The 19,214-nt window shown below is 47.7% G+C and overlaps 1 protein-coding gene across 4 annotated transcripts in view; it reads right to left on the bottom strand.

The window, feature by feature from the left end:
* SRPK1 (SRSF protein kinase 1) overlaps positions 1-19,214 on the bottom strand; it is a 936,001-nt gene that overhangs the window by 530,141 nt on the left and 386,646 nt on the right. For all 4 annotated transcript variants that reach the window (XM_069633441.1, XM_069633440.1, XM_069633438.1 and 1 more), the window contains one exon: positions 12,302-12,327. In XM_069633441.1, coding sequence (XP_069489542.1) covers positions 12,302-12,327 — 26 coding nt within the window. The remainder of the gene's footprint in view (positions 1-12,301; positions 12,328-19,214) is intronic.

Below are 19,214 nucleotides of genomic sequence, written 5' to 3'. Positions count from 1 at the left end.
ATGTGTTAAATTAGCTGAAAATGGGATTCGGGAAATAGAAAGAATCCTAAAATGGCAAAACACCAGAGAAATGACACTGACAATAAATATTAGTTGGGTGACATATCAGAGCAAATCTACTCTTTTTCCCCAAAGGCTAAAAGATCGACTCCAAGTCCAGGCCCAACCTGTCTGGAGGCAGCGTGGCCATGATCTTCCCTGAATGGGTCCTTGCTGCTATCATACCCACTCAATCCTAGCCTTCCTTTGATTACCTCGTCTGCAGTTCTCTCCTACCCTCTCGCTTACTCTCCCCACCATATACAGGCCCCCTGGCCTGGTCTCCCTCTTACTTTCCGAATGGGCTGAGCTCACCTCTTCTCTCCTGACTACTTCCAAGCTTCTCCTCCTCCGAGACTTCAACATCCATTTGACTCTCCTGAAGCAGCCAATGTACTCTTCCAAGCCCTCGGATTCTCTTTCCCTCAACATTCTGCCCTCTGGTCCAACCCACTCAGCCAGTCACAACTTAGATGCGCTCATTTCAGTAGACATCCCCATCTCTAAACCGCACACTTCACCTCTCTCCTGGTCGAACCATGCTCTCCTCTCACACCTGGAGCTCCTGGGCTCCTTGGCTAAGCCCCTGCCTGCACTGCCAGTCTCCGTCTCAGACATTTGACCGATGAAGCAAGTGTCAGTTGCTGCTTTTGCCGCCACTTTCATCCCCCACCCCGCCTACCCCTGCTATTGACTATCCTACTGAGACAGCCCTTGCTAACCTTCACTTCTCTATCTCCAACACCCGTCACATCCTTGCCAGTCACGAGGATCCGCGTGAAGCCTGCCTCCAAGTAACTGGTAGGATTCCAAACTAGCCTCACTGAAACAAAAGGTGCAGAGTTGCTAAATGAAAGTGGCAGACTTCGAGCACATCCACTGACAAATTGGCCTGCCGCCTGCTCTAAAGGCAATACCGTCTCTCCTTCCACTCCAAGAGGAGGACCGGTATCCAAGCCCACATCTTTGGTTCCACCAACAATACAGCTAAATTGTTCAAAATATGTAAGAAGCTTGCCAATCCTACTGCAGTTTTCACTTCCTTCCCAGGCCCTCTGTACCACACTGGCCTCCCATTTTAAACACAAAACAGGACATCCTGTCCTCACTCTAACCCCCTCTCTACTTCCCCCACCTGATCTCTGGCCTCCCTTGCCCCCCCCCCTCACTCCCCCAGACGCTTATAGTCCATAGCATCAGATGAGGTCCCTAAAGCTGTCCGCTCGAAAACGTCTCTTCCAAACAGGTGCCCCCCTGTTCCCCCAGAACTATCAAGGGCAAGGTCTCCTCTCTCCTGCCTTGGTCGATTTCTGTAACTACTCCTTCGCCACTGGCTCCTTCCCACTACCCTTCAAGCTTTCCCTTGTACACACTCTCCTAAAAAAGCCTTCTGCCAGCCCTTCCTGCAGTGCTAACTATCGCTATATCTGCACTGCCACCTTGCTGGGCAATCTCTTGGAGAAGTAAGACAGACTTATAATTGATCCCCGTTTCCCTGCCACTCTCTGGCCGCTCTCCTTTAGTCCTCACCCCTCACCATCCTTTGAGTCCAAAAACCTTGGTGTCATCTTCAACTCCCCCCCCTCTCCTCCTCACCTCACAGAACTTGCCAAGATGGCACACCTCAGAGGCAATCCCCACTTCCACACTATCTCCCAGAAGCTCAATGTCTCCAGAGCTGTGGCCCTATCTAGGCTGGACTACTGCAACAATCTGCCTCTTTCCTCCCTTCGCCCCTTTAACATATCCAGAAAAGGACTGCAAGATTTATCCTTGGCCTCAAGCCCAGGGATCGCATCTCTCCAGCCCTAGAATCTCTCTAGTGGCTGTGAGGATCAAACGAAAGACACTCTGCATCATCCACAAGCAGCCCTACAGATAAGGGGTGTTTCAGCCACTTTCACTCCCTAAAAATAGGCAAATAGAGAGTAAAAATATTCCCAACAGAAAATAGTAAACAGACATGTAGCGCCTTATGACAGTGCTTTCACCCAGACAGCTCCATGCATATGTTTGGACCAATAGTGCATGTAGCACAAGAGGACAAAATGACTATTACTACTTGATCGGAAGAAGTCATTTCCGTTTTCCTTTGAAAATATTTTTATTGTCTTTTAAAATACCCCCATTGGGAATTACTTACATTTTTACTCCCAAGAAAATGATTTTACTTCCAAACAAATAGGGTGCAAAATAGTACCACTTCAAAATCTTATCCAGATCACTGTCCACAAGTCCTTCTGGGGCCTGGGACCCCACTATATCCATACGTCACCCTAAATACCTCCCTGCTAGAGGCCTTCGCTCCTCTATCTCCAACTCTCTACAGATCAGATCAGATGTACTTCCAAGCAGAGAGTTGGGGGGGGGGGGGGTTGACCTCTTCGGCAGGGGCCTCTTCCTGGAATGGCCTCCCTGCCCCTCTCAGACTTTAGCCAGACCTCCTTAAGTTCCAGAATATTCTCAAGACTGTACATCTCTGGAATCCTTAGTTTTTGCCCTTCCCCAACTAGCCTGGTGGGGTGGGCACCTCTCCGGAATCTGGTCCACCCCGTCCTCACCCTGTCCACCCCCAATGGCACTTACACCCCCCTCAGCACTTGCCTAGTCCCTGCCCCACCAACCCTGCTTTGTTTGCAGTGCCTCCTCCCCCAACCCCCCAGCCTCCTACTGACCTCCCCTACCATTTTTTCTTGCACTTCTCTTTACTGCACTTGCACGATCGGAATGTCACAAGGCCTATTAGGACCATTTTTTATTATCTCCCTGTCACTCCACCCCATTTTTTGCCTTGCGGCGCCTGGAAAAAGCATTTGTATAGGTGCCTAATAAATATTAAATAAAATAAATCTACAATCTAAATATGCTAAATAGACCAGGAGCAAAACATTGCATGCTCACAGGGTAGAGGGATGCTCACCTTCAGCATTCCACTCATAGGCCAGACAGAGGGTTTACAGATCAACACAGCACCAGTGCTTCAGCTCACAGCATAAACCACAAATAAACATAAGCAATTAAGACTACCTTATTGAATGAGGGCAAAGATGGGTATGGTGGTGCTATGTTAATGTTATATTATGTAAATATCCGTTGCGAATCCTATCACACAAAGGGATGAGACAGTTGTAAACCACACCCAAGGTCCAGCTCAGACTGAATCACAAACCTAAACAGCATCTATTGTTTGTTTATTCACTTCTAATGCGCACCAAACCCATAGGTAACAGGGTGCAGCAATAAGATAATGCAAAGCTTACAAAGTTACAAATTTGTACAGGTTACAATATAGTGCACGGAATTACAAAATAACTGAGTAAATTACACGTACCAATACCGATAATGTAACATTGTTCAACTGGGAATTTAAGAGTGGGGGTAGTGTGCCGTGGCCTGGATGTGGAGTGGGCCAAAGGCTGATGCGGCCTAGATGATAGGGTGACTAGGGGTCATTGGAGATTATGTGTTTGATAGCGTTCCTTCTAAAGTGTAGGTAGGGTTGGACTGCCCAAATTTTGTAGCAGTGAGTTCGAGTTTAGCAGCCTTCGCTGGAAAACTTGCCACCAATCGTAGTAAGCTTGTATCTTGGTACTACCAAGCAGTTGGCATTACCAGCTCTAGTTGGTCAAATAGTTGTTCTTTTATGTAGTTTATCTAGGGGCAGCGTTGTTTAAGGCTTTGTGGGTCAGTGAAATCATTTTTAGCTGTATTTTATCATCAGTGGAGAGCCATTTATGTTGGCGTTTAATGGGGGAGATATGTACTCTTGTTTATGCCAAGCACTGCTCTGAAGGCATTATTTTGTAGTGTTTATAGCCTCTGGATAGTGATTCTGTTAGTGCCGCTGTAAAGGGCATTGCAGTAGTCAATTCTGGAGAGTATTAAAGCTCTAGCCAGGATCATGCAACTGTCGTTAGAAAGGAATGGCTTGCCAGCTCTTATCAACTTGCAAGTGTAGGCAGTGGTAGAGGCCAGAGATTTTACTTGTTTGTCAAAGGACATGGCGGAGTCAAGGTAGAAGCCAAGGGTTTTTACTTTCTTGGAAACCTTCATGATATTTCCATCGATATTGAATGAGGAGAATTCCTGGCCTAATTTGTTAATGTTAGCATGTGTGTCCAAGATTATCAACTCTGTCTTATCATTCAAGCATAAGCCATGAGTGGCCATCCATGCCTGGATAAGATATACCCTATTCACCAACTCCATGTCCTTACTATGATCCCCAGAAAGCGGGTGGAGAATCTGTGTATCTGCATAGTTGGTGTAGGTGATACCCAGAAGGTACAGATCATCAAACAAGGGTTTGGTGAAAATGTTGTATAGAGTTGGTGATACACATGAGCCCTGAGGAAACCCCACACAGGATAGGTGTGGGGTCCGCCGCGGCCGATGGGGAGAATACTCTCATAGTTCTCTCGCTCAGGAATGATTCTAACCATCTTATAGCCTCGGTGGAAAAGTGAGCTGCAGAGTCTAGGGGCCTCATTACGACTGAGGCGGAACGGGTTAACGGGCTCCGCTACAGGAGGCGGACCCGTTAAACCCGTTCTGCCTCATTACAAGCTCCCCTCGCAGGACCCGGTAAGTAACACCTGGTCAAACCAGGCGTCCTTACCGGGTCCCGCGAGGGGAAGAGGGAGCAAACAACGTGCCGCTCGTAATCAGCCCGTTGTTTGCACCCTCTCCCATTCCCAAATGCAGCTGAGCGATCAAGTAGGAGCATATGTGCTGTCTTCCCTTTATCTCAGCTCATCAATTTGGGTTTTTTAATCAATTAAAGCAGTTTCCGTTCCGTATAGTGGACGGAAGCCAGATTCTTTAGCTCCTAGGAGCTTGTGCAGTTCAAGGCATTTTTGAATCTGGATGTAAGTAGCTTTATCGAGTATTTTAAGTAGGAATTAAAACTTGTTTGGCTCAGTGTAAAAGTAATATAGAAACATCATTCATTTTATGGATTCAGAAATAAGCACACATCATTAAGCTCTCTAATGTCGGAGAGCATCCCAGGGTCCACTATCAAGAATAACCTACAACACCCCATGCACATGGAAAATATTGTATCCAGCATGCACGGGAGAGATCCCAGGGGAAGCCGGTGGTGCAATGATCAAACAAAAAAAGGTATTGTCGAGAAGTCGGCAAACAAGAGCTTCATGTTGAGAAAAATTTTCTTTTTGGGCTTTCCTCCCATAGAGGTCTATGGGACACCTTTTCTTTCTGCTTTGTTTCAACTGCTGACCTGACTTTTTGGAGGCAAGTAAATCCTTCTCCTTTGCGTCTTTTGGCTGATTCTTATGGGGAAACTGATCAGTCCATAAAACTATCCCTATTGGGACACAGTTCTTTAGTGTCATCTTGTATTTTTAAAGCTGCACATATCCCCCTAAAGCTAGGTTGAAACTTTTGTGGCTTTTTGGTTACAAATGCAATGTGTCCAGGATGGGCTAGTTGCAGCTGATATTTTCTACTATGTTCAGAGCTTTTTACTCGTGCCCCTTTGGCAATTACCGCAAACGGCTAAAAGTGGCTAGCCCACTAAAATGGCTGTGCCACAAGATCTTCACTGGCCGTTTGGCCATATTGCTCTTGGGCCTTTCTCCTTTCCCTTCGGATCTACAATAGCCAAATATGGCGTGCCCTTTCACAGAGAAAGTGGCTGTCTTTGTGTGGCCAGATGTGAAGACTGTCTGGTCCCACCTGCCATCCACCCACTGTCTGTTGCAGGGCAGATTGTGTGGCCAGTGGCAATCCATGATTGAATAGCCAATGGGAGTTCGAATAGTGCAGTTCGTCATCATTTATGGACCTGGGCGATCTTCCAGTCCAGATCTTCGATAATAGGAAGACTCCGGCAGCCATACGATAAATCGTTGTAGTCAAAACACATACGAAGAAGTGTAGACCCTCCCCCACCCTGCGACCCTCGCCCCCCCCCAGCCGACCAGAGGTCAATCTTTGCAGCTGACCATCAATTCCACTGAAGCCCTAGTGAAGCCCTGTTTCTCTGCCGAATCAAAAAGGCCCTTGTTAGTGCTTTGACTCTCAGACCGGTGGAATAACAGAGGATCCCCAACCTTCGAAAGTGTCCCTAGACCACCCAGTGGACGGCAAGAACAAGTTACTTACCAACTGGTAACCTTCTTTCGATTGGATGTTCCTCCAACGTATTCCTCATCTTATATGTATTCCATCCAGCTTTGCTGCTCTGGTAAATTTTTTCGGCAGAGGGCGCCGTGCATCAATGTCGAGTCGATGGTCCCTCGAAGGCCTCCGTCGAGGGTGACGTCATCGGGTATACAAGTAGCACGCGCAGCGCCCGTTAGCCTCAGTTCTGTTTTTCCCCCCTTTTCACCTTTGATTTTGTACTGTGTAGATTGTGCCGGCAGCCAAATAGCCTTGCAAGAGTTGAGTTGGCAATAACCCGGAAAAATCTACAGAGGGGTAGGCTGGGAGGGCGATGAGGAATAAGCTGGAGGAACATCCAATCGAAAGAATGTTACCAGGTAAGAAGTAACTTGTTCTTCGAGTGGATTGTGTCCTCCAACATATTCCTCATCTTAGATAGACTCCCAAAGAAGTATGGATAGTTTCTCAGGAGGAGGGGTTAGATTTTTCAATACCCTTAGATGGTTGAATATAGTACTGCTTTACCAAAATGTAGCTCCTTAGACTGGGAAGTATCCAGAATATAGAATTTTGAAAAGATGTGCAGTGAAGACCAAGTTGTTGCTTCACAAATGGACCTTATTGGAACACCTCTTTGAAGGGCTGTCGAAGAGGCGATGCATCTGGTGGAATGAGCCCTTAACCCTTCTGGTGGGTCTTTTTGTGTTAATCTGTAGCATTCTGAAATGCAAAGCACAATCCAGCATGATATTGTATTTTTTGTCACAGATTGACCTAGTTTCCTTCCGGTGTAGCCGATAAAAACAGTTGGTTGTCTACTCTAAGCTTGGAAAGCCTAGAGATGTAAAAGCTTAAAGCTCTTCTTGGATCCAACCTGTGTAATCTTTCCTCCTCCTTAGAAGGATGAGGTGGAGGATAGTCATTCTGACAAATGAAAATCAGATACTACTTTAGGTATAAATTAGGGTTTAACCCTCAACACAACTCTGTCCTTATGGAACACAGTATAGGGTGGCCCAGAAGACAGTGCCTGCAATTCCCTCAGTCTTCTTGCAGATGTTAAAGCAACTAGGAAAGCAGTTTAATGGACAAGTTTTCAAAGGCTCAAAAGGAGCACACATTAAGAATTTTAGAACCAGATTGAGATCCCAAATTGGCACTTGGAATGGGTAAGGAGGAAACACATTAGTGAGTCCCTCTGAGAATTGCACACTACCAAACGAATTTTGAAATAGGAGCATTCTTCCGACAAGCGTTTGAAGATGGAAAGCGCTGCAAGATAATCTTTAATGGTACCAACATTTAGACCTCGATGCGCTAGGGACAAGACGAAGGACACTACTTCCGGAATAGAACATAGAAAAGGATTGACATTCTTTTCTCTGCACCAGTTGCAAAACCTCCCTGCAACGTCAACGGTAGAGAGATTTTGTTGCTGGCCTTCTTTCCGAAAGCAACACCTCCATGACGTCATCTGGAAGGTCCCAATCCTTGTATCTCAGCCTTTCAGATACCAAGCATGAAGGTTGAGAGTTTTGACCTCTGGATGGAGAACCTGACCCTCCATTTGTGAGAGAAGGTCCTCTCTCTGAGGAAGACGTACTGGGGGACAGACGGACGTGTCTAGAAGGTCCGAGTACCACGTTCTCCTAGTCCAATCCGGGGCAATTAGGATCATGCTATTCTCAAACCGTCTGTCTCCCGATGTCCTGAGGAATGACGGGAATTGGGGGGGGGGGGGGGGGGAGACGCGTACAATAGTGGAAAATTCCACTCCACCCCACCACGAACGCGTCTCCCAGGGCTCCCCTCGGGGGAAATTCCCTTGAGCAATACCTTTCGCACTTCCAGTTGATTCCGGTTGCAAATAGGTCTACTTGAGGGGTTCCCCAAAGGGAGAAGATCTCTTGAATGACTTCCTGAGGCAGTTCACATTCGTGGGACACCGTGCTCTGCCAATACAGGGCTCTGAGGGTATTACAGGTCTTGTAACCCTGTCTTTCCCTTTTTCTGGCTGGCCTGGCTGGAGCCTTTGGCGCCGAGGGCTTCGGGGTCGACGTCGATAAGGGAGTCGATGGCGTCGACGAAAAAGTGGTCGTCGACGGAGTCTGCTTCGAGGGCGTCGAGGCGCTCTTCGAAGATTTGCCCTTCGAGGTGCGTTGGGTCTCGGACAGCGGTGACCTCGAGCTGTCCGTTTTTCCTCTGCGTCCTGCAAGGTTCTCTATCCTTCCTTTTTCGATCACCTGGGCTTGAGGGTGCGCGAGTGTTGGAACGATGACGCTCCCGGCCGGCTTCCGAAGAAGGCGCGGACCGAGGCTTCGCTTTTTCCAACACCTCCATCATTTTGACCCTGAATGCTTCCCACTCTTCGGAGGATGAATGTTTCGTGGGGCATTTCATCCTTTTTGGGGACTCGTCTGAGGACGAGGTGGAGGGGGACCTGTGGCGTCGTTTCTTCAACTTTTTCGAAGACGACGAGCGATGGGAATCGCTTCGGGACCTGGACCGATGCATTTCGCGTCGAGGAGATTTCTCCTCACGGGACGGGTTTGCGACCTACCTGTAGTTTTCCCCTCCTTTCTCGCAAGGGCTTCCCCGTCATCGCCCGACACGTCGTACAGGCCTCCATGTCGGGGCCTTCTCCGAGGCACCACACTCTCGGTGCAGGTCTGTGATCGACATTTTTGAACCGCACGACTTGCACTTTTTGAAACCCAATCTCGGGGTCGTGGTCGGCATCGATGACAAGGACATATTTCGTTTATTTACTATTCTTCACAGAACTCGAAGCGCGCCGAATCTCCGAAGCAACGTATACTGCGGAAAAACAGAACTGAGGCCAACGGGCGCCGCGCGTTACATACCCGATGACGTCACCCTCGACGGAGGCCTTCGAGGGACCATCGACTCGACATCAACGCACGGCACCCTCTGACGAAAAAATTTCCAAAGAACAGCGAAGCTGGATGGAATACATCTAAGATGAGGAATACGTTGGAGGACACAATCCACTAGAAAGCTCTCTACTGGGAAACCTTGCTGCAGTTTTAGCCATTCATAGTGAATCCATGGAACTTGGAGGAGTTTAAATGTGTGTTAAAAGATGCCTGCTCCTGCATTCTTAACCTTCTAGTCCAAACAAAATCTGCAGAACCTGCTCTTTCGTATGCCCATTGAAGATCGCCTGTTGCTGCCTGATCATGGTGGCTCCTAATGCAACCAGTCTTCAAGATTCTTTTAAAGTGTTGGATCTCCAGGCTCACCTTTGACTATTGTGAAGATGGGGATCCAGAGGGAGATCAAACGTTTGGCTGAAATGAAAAGAGCCGTTGTAGAATCTTGCACACGGAGTCATGGAGAAGTGCACAAGACAAACCCCAAGGTTCTCGAGAGCTAGCTCACCATGAATAAGAGTGAGCAGTTAAATGGCTGAGCGCATATTGAATAGGCAGAGCTGTTGCAGGTGATGCAAATGCTGGCCTCAACTTGGTCTAGGATTGATATATAGAGCGCTTTACACCAAGGCGCTGTACAAGGATGGCTCGGATCAAGTTAGCAGATGGTGAAGGCTGCCAGGCTATCCACCTTCAAGGATGTTAGGGAGAATTCTCAAAAAATTTGCCAATTCCCTCCACATTAGAGACCCCCAGCAACTTTGCTGGATTTTGAGGACTTGATTTTGTTAACCTGGAGAGTGATCCTTTTTCCCCACTCATGTATTTTAATGTGAATTTTACCTCTGTGTTTCTTTTGGTTAAGGAGTCTGACAAACTCCATAGGCATCATCTTTTACATTGTGTCACAGCACCTTCAGTGCAATGGCATTGGGAAGTCTTTCAGATTTCCCAAGTTTTAAATACCTTCTCTGGGATAAACTGTTTCCCAGAGCAGTAAAGTGAAATTGACTACTTACCGTTGTAACTTTCTAGACCCAGCACACACCATCTTACAATAGAGTGCTGGAGGGGTTACCTAGTATCCCCGTGTCTAGATGGTCCTATAACATGTTTGTGTTACCCTTTCCTCACAGAATGGCTGGTGGCAGTGGTTTCATTTGAACTACCATGGTTTGCATTTACAGCGGGATGCTTTCGTGGCTCCAGTAAAGCAACCGCGGGAGCCATCTTTTTCAAAATGGTGCAGAGCCATCTTTGTCTTTATTTCGCCATGTCTTTGTGGGAAGGTCCTTCTGGTTTGGCGCGCAGAGAAAATCTCTAGGTTTGGTCTCTGTTCATTCGCCTTTGGCGGGATTCAGGAGTGAAGCCCACCTCTGGTTCCAGAGTGTCTGGGGTAGGCAGGAAGTGAGGGAGGTGCCTGAAACGCCCTGTGCTTAGTCTCCTAGGAGACCCAAATGCACTCTGTGGTGATTGGCTGGTTGTCCGGCAAGGACAGCCACCCTACGGGGTGAGTGACAGCTACGCTGGAATGAATGGGAGAGAACTTAATAAAAGGCAAGTCTTTTGGCTCGGAAGGCAGAGTCGACCACTGGACGAAGGAACAGAAGAAGATCTTGAAGAGGACGCCTGCTGCAACTCCTGGACAGTTGGTTTGCCCGGTGAAGCCCTGCTGCAGTGCCGAAACGCCAGGTTTGCATCGACAGAGAAGCCCCTGCAAGGACTTCTCTCTTTGAGTTAAGCCACCTGAGTTAAGCCACCTGGACATCCATCTCGGAGCTAGTTGAAACTTCCACAGAGTTGCTGCTGGAAACCATACAGCCAGGGAGAGGAACACCAGATTGTGTGTTGCTTATAAGCTGGCCTAAAGCTTTTGGCAGATCCGCCGGACTCCCAGGAAGAAGGCCGGACCAAGCATGAGCCCCCTACGCAGAGTGTGGGACCCCAGAAGCAAGGACAGTCCATCTTGACAGCCTGGAATCACGTTGTTGCTATTTGCGGTAGACACAAGGAGCTGAAATGCGAAACAGCCACTGCAAGTGAAGTTTTCGGGTCTTGACAGTCCCAGTGCATTACATGAGTCCCCCCCAACGTGCTCCCTCTTGTCCGCACGACTGTGGACCAGGAACAGTGACATCTGCAGAGCTGCACAGGAACAGAAGTCATCAGCTGCATCTTTTCTTCTTTACTAAGGTACTGTAAAACAAGTCTAAGGGAACTTGCCTCTTACTGTAGAAGTGCTTGTAACTTCCACAGCTCAAAAGTCTAATCAGCTTGCGGCCCTACATTTGATTCTTCTTTTCATCAAAGACTCCTAAGAACTTGTGCAAAGACTTTTCCATTTACTTACCAGAAGTGCTTCATCCTATCCAAGACTTGACGATTGACTTTGGCCTAGCCTATTGAATTGTATGACTCTTCTAAGAGGATCTAAAAAAGTGTTTTTGCCCTGCTTAAGAATATTTGTGGTCTCTTGTTGTAATAACCTTTGCCTTTTATCAACTTTTATGAGTATTCTGAATGCCAACAGTAAGATATTAATGTCTCCAGCACTCTTGTCATTGAAGTCACCTGTGGGTGTAGGTTGTGTCTGTGGGCCATCCCGAAAGGGTCTTTATTGATTCAGAAACTCAAGAGTGTACAATATTGAAGTATATTTGTTTTACTATTCTATTGCTCCCTTCTGAAGAAGGGTTTATAACTGAATGATAAATAAATCAATCATTATTTATGCAAGAACCCTTGAGTGTAAGAGTTTATTTGAATACCTGTAACTGAATCTTTGTGAAACCCCACTACAGCTCACATTACCCCTCTTGAGATAAGCCTGGCTGCTCAACACGCTACCAAAACTGTAGTACAAGCTTATACCAAAGGTTGGGTTGCCTATACCAGTAGTCATAGTTGTAGTGTTCCCAGAGGGTACTGCATTCAAACTTTGCCTAACAGGACCAAATATAAACACTCAGAATGAAGAGTGATAGGGGCAGATTGATTTGACCCCTTTCAAGTATCACCCCACACTCGCTTCCTTTGATTACTGATAAACCACTACCACAAGGTTGCGTAAATGGCTAAGGGGTACTATAAGAATCCCACACTAATAATTCAAGAAATGTGAATCCTAGCAGTTGGGTATTGCCACGTTCTCACAGCAAGAATGCAAACCTTCCATACAACAAGCAAGAAAATTCAATTAATTATTTGCAAATCAAACATTCAACTCTTCAGATACTTACTGGTTTGGGCTGTGGTGCAGTGCTCACTGGAAGAAAGAAGACAAATCATCAGGATGTGTGCATGAGCAAAACAGACCGACAACATGGCACAGTGTTGGAGAACAAACAACAACCATATGTCAGCACAGGAATACATCAACTAACGTTTTATCACAACTTGATGTTTGCATGCTACTGCTCTTCAAAGGTTCTGCACTATATCTTGGTCAATCAATGAGCCTGGTCAAGTTGTGGTGCAAGACTTACTCCTTCCCCGCTCATCTTATGCAGTGCCCGGTAGTAGATCTGGCAGAGGCTCACTCTCTAAGTGGCAGACTAACAAGTCACACCTGGCTTTTGGTTTGAACCTTGTAACATCAAACTCAGCCACCCATGCAATCACTTAGTTGATCCCTTTTCCCTCTGTTTGATTACCTTGTAGGGTCCAGTCCACTTGTCTTTTAAAGATTTAGCCTTTGTGTGCGCCATGATCAGGGTTTATTGGCCACCTTGCTTGCAATCATACTTGCAAAGACTTGTACACTACCCTGCATTAGAAGCTCAGGGCAGTAATGATCACATCTGAACAGATTTATGAATGGGTGCCTGGGATTTACACTGAAACCACATCTTTACGATTTATCTGGAGATTTGGAGGAGACTATCCCAAAATGGTTAGACGCCAAATGTTTGAACGGTGCAGTGTATCAGTTTGGAGGCAGGATGTGAATCGAACTCCCCGACCTCTAAAGGAATAAGAGGTATTTGCATCATACTTGGGGACAGAATTACTTTTTGCAACTATCCCTCCATTGATATCAATGGAATCCTTACATATTTGGTCATCTGGCAGTTTTTGAGGTGAGGTCTTCGTTAAGATGGATTTCTAGAATCAGGCCTGGTGGACAGATTTTAGGAGGCCACCATAGTTAAAGCGAACAGGGAATTCATTGTCTCCTCAACCCCTAGGCCATCAACGTTGCACCTGCGCCACTTGACCCGCTAGACGTCCGCCCCTCTCCTCCTCACCACCCTGTAAAGCTGTATCCCCCCCTCCTCTGGGCTCCTCTGTATCCTACCCACCCAGCTGTATATCTGTTCTGTTACGTCTGAAAAGCTCTACCATTACCATTACGCATGCATACTGCGTTATACCTCTGTAAAGCGCTTTGTTGCTTCTCGAAAATAGGTTAGTGTTTGGGGAGGTTTCCTAAAATCTACCTGTGGTAATACTTTATAAAACTATCCCTTGGTATACAGGCCCCAACTTCTAGTCTGTACTACCCAAAGTTCTGGTAGTATGGCAGAGCAACCAGGCCTATCTTAGGAGAGAGATGTGCGCTGTAGGCAAGTACAATGAAATCAAATACTTAAACCCAAAGAAACTCTTACACACTTGTAGTTAAAGTAACAGTTAAGTACTATTTCAAACTAAGAAACAATATAAAATCAAAGCAATACTTCAGGTGAGTAAACCATAAGTTATGAAGTATACGTGTAATTGAACAGTGCAACGATGAGTACAATCACTTGTTAAAGCAACTCAGAAAACGTTCTGTTGTAGGAATAAAAAGGTTAAACACAAACAATAGCAGGTCAGTACTTTTAATGTCTTGTATAGCAGTCTATCCCTACCTAGTTAGGAGTTCTTCAAAGTTAGATTTGAGGTAAAGGAGATAAGGCACAGATGCAGAAAAGGCAAAGTTCCTGAGGATTCGTCAATAACAAGTATGCAAAGGACTTTTGTTGGGAAAGGCTCCCTATGGGCACACAAGTGTTAGGCCTGGGCAGATGGTATGGGTGAACATCCAAACACCAGAATCAGCACTACAACAGCAACCGAGCAACAGAAGGACTCAAGGTGTGTACTACCACGGATCCCACAGTACCCGAGGATTAGTGTAGAAGGTGCAGCTTGATTCCTTCACTGTGCAGTAGCGGTGGACCTGGTCTCCTGTTCCTTGATCGTGGTGACGAAGAGGCACCCCGGAAGGGATGTCGCAGCAGCAGTCTAGAGAAAGGACTCCCAGAAAAGGAATCTTAGTGCTCGGACAGTCTGCAGTTTTGGCACCTTTTCACAGGCTTCAAGGAGGAACGTTTACCGCCCGTTCAATGCGCCTCTTCGGTCCTGCACTCCAGTGAGGGGACTTTCAGGATGGGGATCTTGCCTTTGTAAGTCCAATAGGAGCACAAAGTTCTGGGAGGATTCGTTCACGGAAGAATATGCACTGCAATATGGTTGGAGGTCCTAGGGTATTGGCGTTTGAAGCCCAGGAATGTTGCAGTACATTGCGGGTTACCCCGTCTTACAGGTCGCCTTATAGCCGATTAGTCCCACCAGCCAAAAGGGAGGCGTCTTCTTCAGAGCTCCTGTCAATTAGAAAACAGGGTCAGGACAGCAGTAGTCTCTTGCCGGTTGCTGGAAGGGGCTGCAAGCATCTCTGGTTGTAGTCTTCAGTTCCAGTGGTAGACTTGTCTTTTGTCAAAGGATCCTCACCTGTTATCAGGAACCCACTCTCCCTCTGCAAACTCTCCCTGCTTTTTACAGAAAGGGGCAGGTGGCTGTACAATCAGGACAGCCAGCTGCTCCCTCCCCCAAACCCTCCCAGCAGGAACTGGTTTCTCTCAAGCACACCATAAGACAGGAGTTTGAGGATCCTCCAGTTTCCTGTCCTCGCAGACACACTGGAGCCTCAGCGGGCTTCAGAAAGGATTCGGGCCAAAGTAAACAAACAAACCAGGGCCTTCCCCACCCCGAATGGTAGGACGACCAAGAAAGGACAAGCACAAGAAAAGAAATAGAGAGACTCCTCCATTTGTGGTCAACAGGGACCACAGTGAAGCCAGTCTGCTGGTAAAAATTGTACAAAAGTCGGTAGAACATGTCCACTACCACCACCCATAAATGTATGGGTGTTGCCAACAGAAATGTTACAGGAGCAGAGCTCAAAGGGCTTCCAGCAACACTGCACAGAAGGTGCTGTGTGCTGCAAGACTGAAACAGATAGACGCCTTAAAAAGTATGGAAGAAAACAAAATGAACAGGGTTCCCATGGTCAGAGCAAAAAGAATGAAAAGGGGGGGGGGGGGGGGGGGGAGGCTCTCCTCATTCAGGGGAAGATGAAAAAAGTCCAGAAGTCCAGCAAAAAAGTGCTGGGAGCCTCACACGTAGAAGGGATTTGGCATAAAACCGAACAGGACATGCAAAGAAAAGGATGACAAAATTTAGGGTGAGAAGGACAACATCCAGAACAGACTAAAGAAACTCTTACTACAACAAGAGAGCTGAGGCTAAGTCGAATACGACACAAGCGACACCCATGAGGCCAGAAATCAGCATCACTAGCCAACTCCAGCCAACAACCTCATCCGCTCCATAATTGCTACCAGGTATCATACTTGTATAGAGTTGTCTGAAGGTTAGCACTTGCCACACTTGAACTAAGTTGTGGACATTGGCATGGGCATTGGCCGGATGGAGTTTGAATGAAGGCAGGTGCCGCCCCTGGACGTAATCGCAAGCGTTGGCATGTGCCACGTTTCCAAGGGGCTGGGAACAGTAGCATGCATGAGCAACTGCCTAAGATGATGAATGCCGACCAGCCGCCACATATGGCTGGAGAAGCCTTGGCTGAGCAATGCCGCAAACCGACTGGATGAGGGAAAGGTCTCTGGGCCAGATTTGAAAGGAACGCACAAACGCCTGCCTGCACTGCATACAGACAGGTGTCAAATAGATGGCCGGTGCCGAACTTGGGCAAGGTTATGAATGCCATGTGTGAAAAGGACCGAGTGTCGGACAGCCACAGATCTGGACAGAGACGCGTAGATGCTCGCACACCCCACTTGGAGAGAATACCGAAGTTTAGCGCCTTGCTTCCAGACAGCAATGCCAATTATTCAATCCACTAACAATTTCACCCCTCTGCATACACCTCTCAAATTCTAATCAAACACAACCACTAGCCTACAACACAACAATCGCACACACCTCACTACAACAAAACAAACCACACGACTACTGACTGTAAAACACCAAGCCCAGCCAACGTAGTTACTAGGCTGAGGCCGCCAACACCAAATCACTGCTCTTGCACTTTTCCAGCTTATTCCCACTAACTCACCCCCCCACCACCCCTTCCCTTCCCTTTTTCAGAGCCACCAGAGGACCACCCCGGTGGTGATAGTGCACAGTACAAATATCCTTTAATTCTCTGTCTCACACACACACACAGTAGCACGAGTACAGAGTATCCAAGCAGATAAGACTACAAGCATCCATGCGCCTTCTCTCAGAGGAGAGGAGGAAGGGGGGGGTGCATGTGAATCTAAGCAGATACAAGCATCAGAAATACGATTACGGTGAGTAATGTATCCCTTCTGAGGCTTGTTGAATCTGCTTAGATCACATGCTGTGCATAGATTAGCAAGCAGTGTTAGAAGGAGGAGGTGGGATGTGAGAAGGGTCATGAGTGAACAAATGTCTTAAAACCACTTGTCCCACTTGAGTATCTGTCTTGGAATGAGTGTCAATGCATTAGTGCTGAGTAAAAGTGTGAATAGAGCTCCATGTAGCTGCTTTGCAAATGGTGTCAAGGGGTACATTTGCAATGAAAGCCAGAGTGCCCACAGTACCTCTAGTGGAGTGGGCCCTTGCCGTAAAAGGCAGTGTCCTTTCTGAAAGGGAGTAGCACAGTTGGATACATTTAACTATCCATTTAGATCTCCTTCTCTGCCTGTAGCTACGGAGACGAACAGTTGATCTGTTTTTCTTAGCGGTCTGGTCTACGTAGTAGAGGACAGCTCTTCTCACATCTAAAGTGTGTAGATTCACTTCAGCAGAGCTTTTGGGTTATAGGAAAAAGACTGGTAGCTTAATGGACTTCTTAACATAGAACTTGGAAATAAACCTAGGGCGAGTTCGTAAAACCAGTTTATCCTTATGTATAGTAAAGAAAGGATCCTGCACTGAAAGCCTGAACTTCACTGACCTTTATGGATGTAATGGCTACTAAGAAGGCAGTCTTATAAGGAACAAGTTACTTACCTGTAACTGTTGTTCTCCAGCATGGGTCTGGCATGGATTCACATGCTCATGAATATTCCCCGTCGTCAGGCTGGGAATTCTCGGTAAAGAAAAATCAGTATCAGTTTCGTTTCTGATCTGTCTTTCGTAGTAGTAACCAATCACTGATCTCTGCGTCATACTGACCACAGCCAATGACTGCCAACTCCCTAAAACCCGCCTCTGGCAGCCATCTTCAGATTTGGTAGCACGTGAAGTGGCAGTATGACCAAGTGATGAGCCGCAGAGGGGTAGGAGGGAGGGTTCGCATGTGAATCCATGCCAGACCCATGCTGGAGAACAACAGTTACAGGTAAGTAACTTGTTCCTTCTCCAGCATGAGGTGTGGCATGGATTCACATGCTCATGAATAAAAGAATACATAGCAGTACACACATGCACAAGCACGGGAGGTGGCAACAGGCTCAACATTAAGCAATACCAAAACTCAACATTAAGCATCTCTTACCTTCTCACCAGGCTCACCTTAGGCGAACAGGTTGCGCAGCACTGCTTGGCCGACACTGGACTCCTCCCTGGAATCCCGGTCAAAGCAGTAGAATTTCGTGAAGGTGTGCGTCAACCTCCACGTAGCAGCCCTGCAGATGTCCAGTAGGGGCACACCAGATAGGAACGCTGTGGTAGCTGCGATCGCTCTGGTGGAATGGGCTCTCGGACGGCCAGGCAGCAGTCGGTTTGCCAACTGATGACAGTACATGATACAGCCGGAGAGCCATCTGGAAATGGAAGCCTTTGAGAGAGCCTTCCACTGATTGACAGGTCCAAAGTTCACAAAAAGTTGTGACGTCTTCCGAAAACTCTTCGTGCGGTCCACGTAGAACTTCAGTGCTCTAGCCACATCCAGCGAGTGCAAAGTCCTTTCAGCCGGCGACGGGAAGAAAACAAGCAACACCAAGGGTTCGTTGAGGTGGAAGTCCGACGGCACCTTGGGCATAAAGGAGGGGTGTGTCCTGAGCACTACCCTCGTGTCGTGAAAAGTCTAGTACGGGGGCTTGCAGGAAAGGGCATGGATCTCTCCCACCTGTCGTGCGGAGGTGATGGCCACAAGAAACGCTGTTTTCCACGACAAGAACTTCAACGGAGCCGAGTGCAGAGGCTCAAACGGAGGTCCCATGAGCTTGGTCAGCACCACGTTGAGCTCCCACGCCGGGCCGGAGCCTTCACCGGCGGGAACGATCTGAACAGTCCCTTCATGAATTCTTTCACCAGACGATGAGACCACAAAGACGTCCGTCCCTTGGTTCTGGTGTATCAGGAGATCGCAGCAAGATGAATCTTGATGGAAGCGTGCGCCAGTCCAGCCTTGGCCAGCATCAGCAGGTACGGCAGTACTTGAGGAGCCGTAATCCGTAGAGGGTTAATCTTCTGTGCGTGGCACCAGACAGAGAACCTCTTCCATTTGTGTCCGTAACATTTAAGAGTTGAGGACGCCCTGGCCTTTGCAAGAACCTCTCTGCAGTCGGCCGGTATGTCGTAACCTCCAAACTCTAACGCTGCAGGAGCCAGGCCTGCAAGTTCAGCGACTTCGGGTCATGACGGAGGATGGCGCCTCCTTCCCTGGAGAGAAGATCCGCGTCCACTGGCAGCTTGATTGACGGGGACGCTGACAAGTCCAGAAGGTCCGGGAACCATATCTGCCTCGGCCACGCAGGTGCGACGAGGATCATCCTGCACCGTGACCTCTTGAGCTGGTTGATGAGCCGGATCAGCAACGGCAATGGAGGGAACGCATATAGGAACAGGCCCTCCCAGGGGAACGAGAAAGCATCTCCCATGCTCCTCGGCTGGGGAAACCTGCTGGCGAACCTCCGGCACTTGGAGTTCGTCGCCGTCGCAAACAGATCGATC

This window comes from Ambystoma mexicanum, chromosome 13 (genome assembly GCF_040938575.1).
Source record: "Ambystoma mexicanum isolate Mex_15411 chromosome 13, UKY_AmexF1_1, whole genome shotgun sequence".
NCBI lineage: Eukaryota > Metazoa > Chordata > Amphibia > Caudata > Ambystomatidae > Ambystoma > Ambystoma mexicanum.
This window is presented reverse-complemented; position numbering and strand designations above follow the sequence as displayed.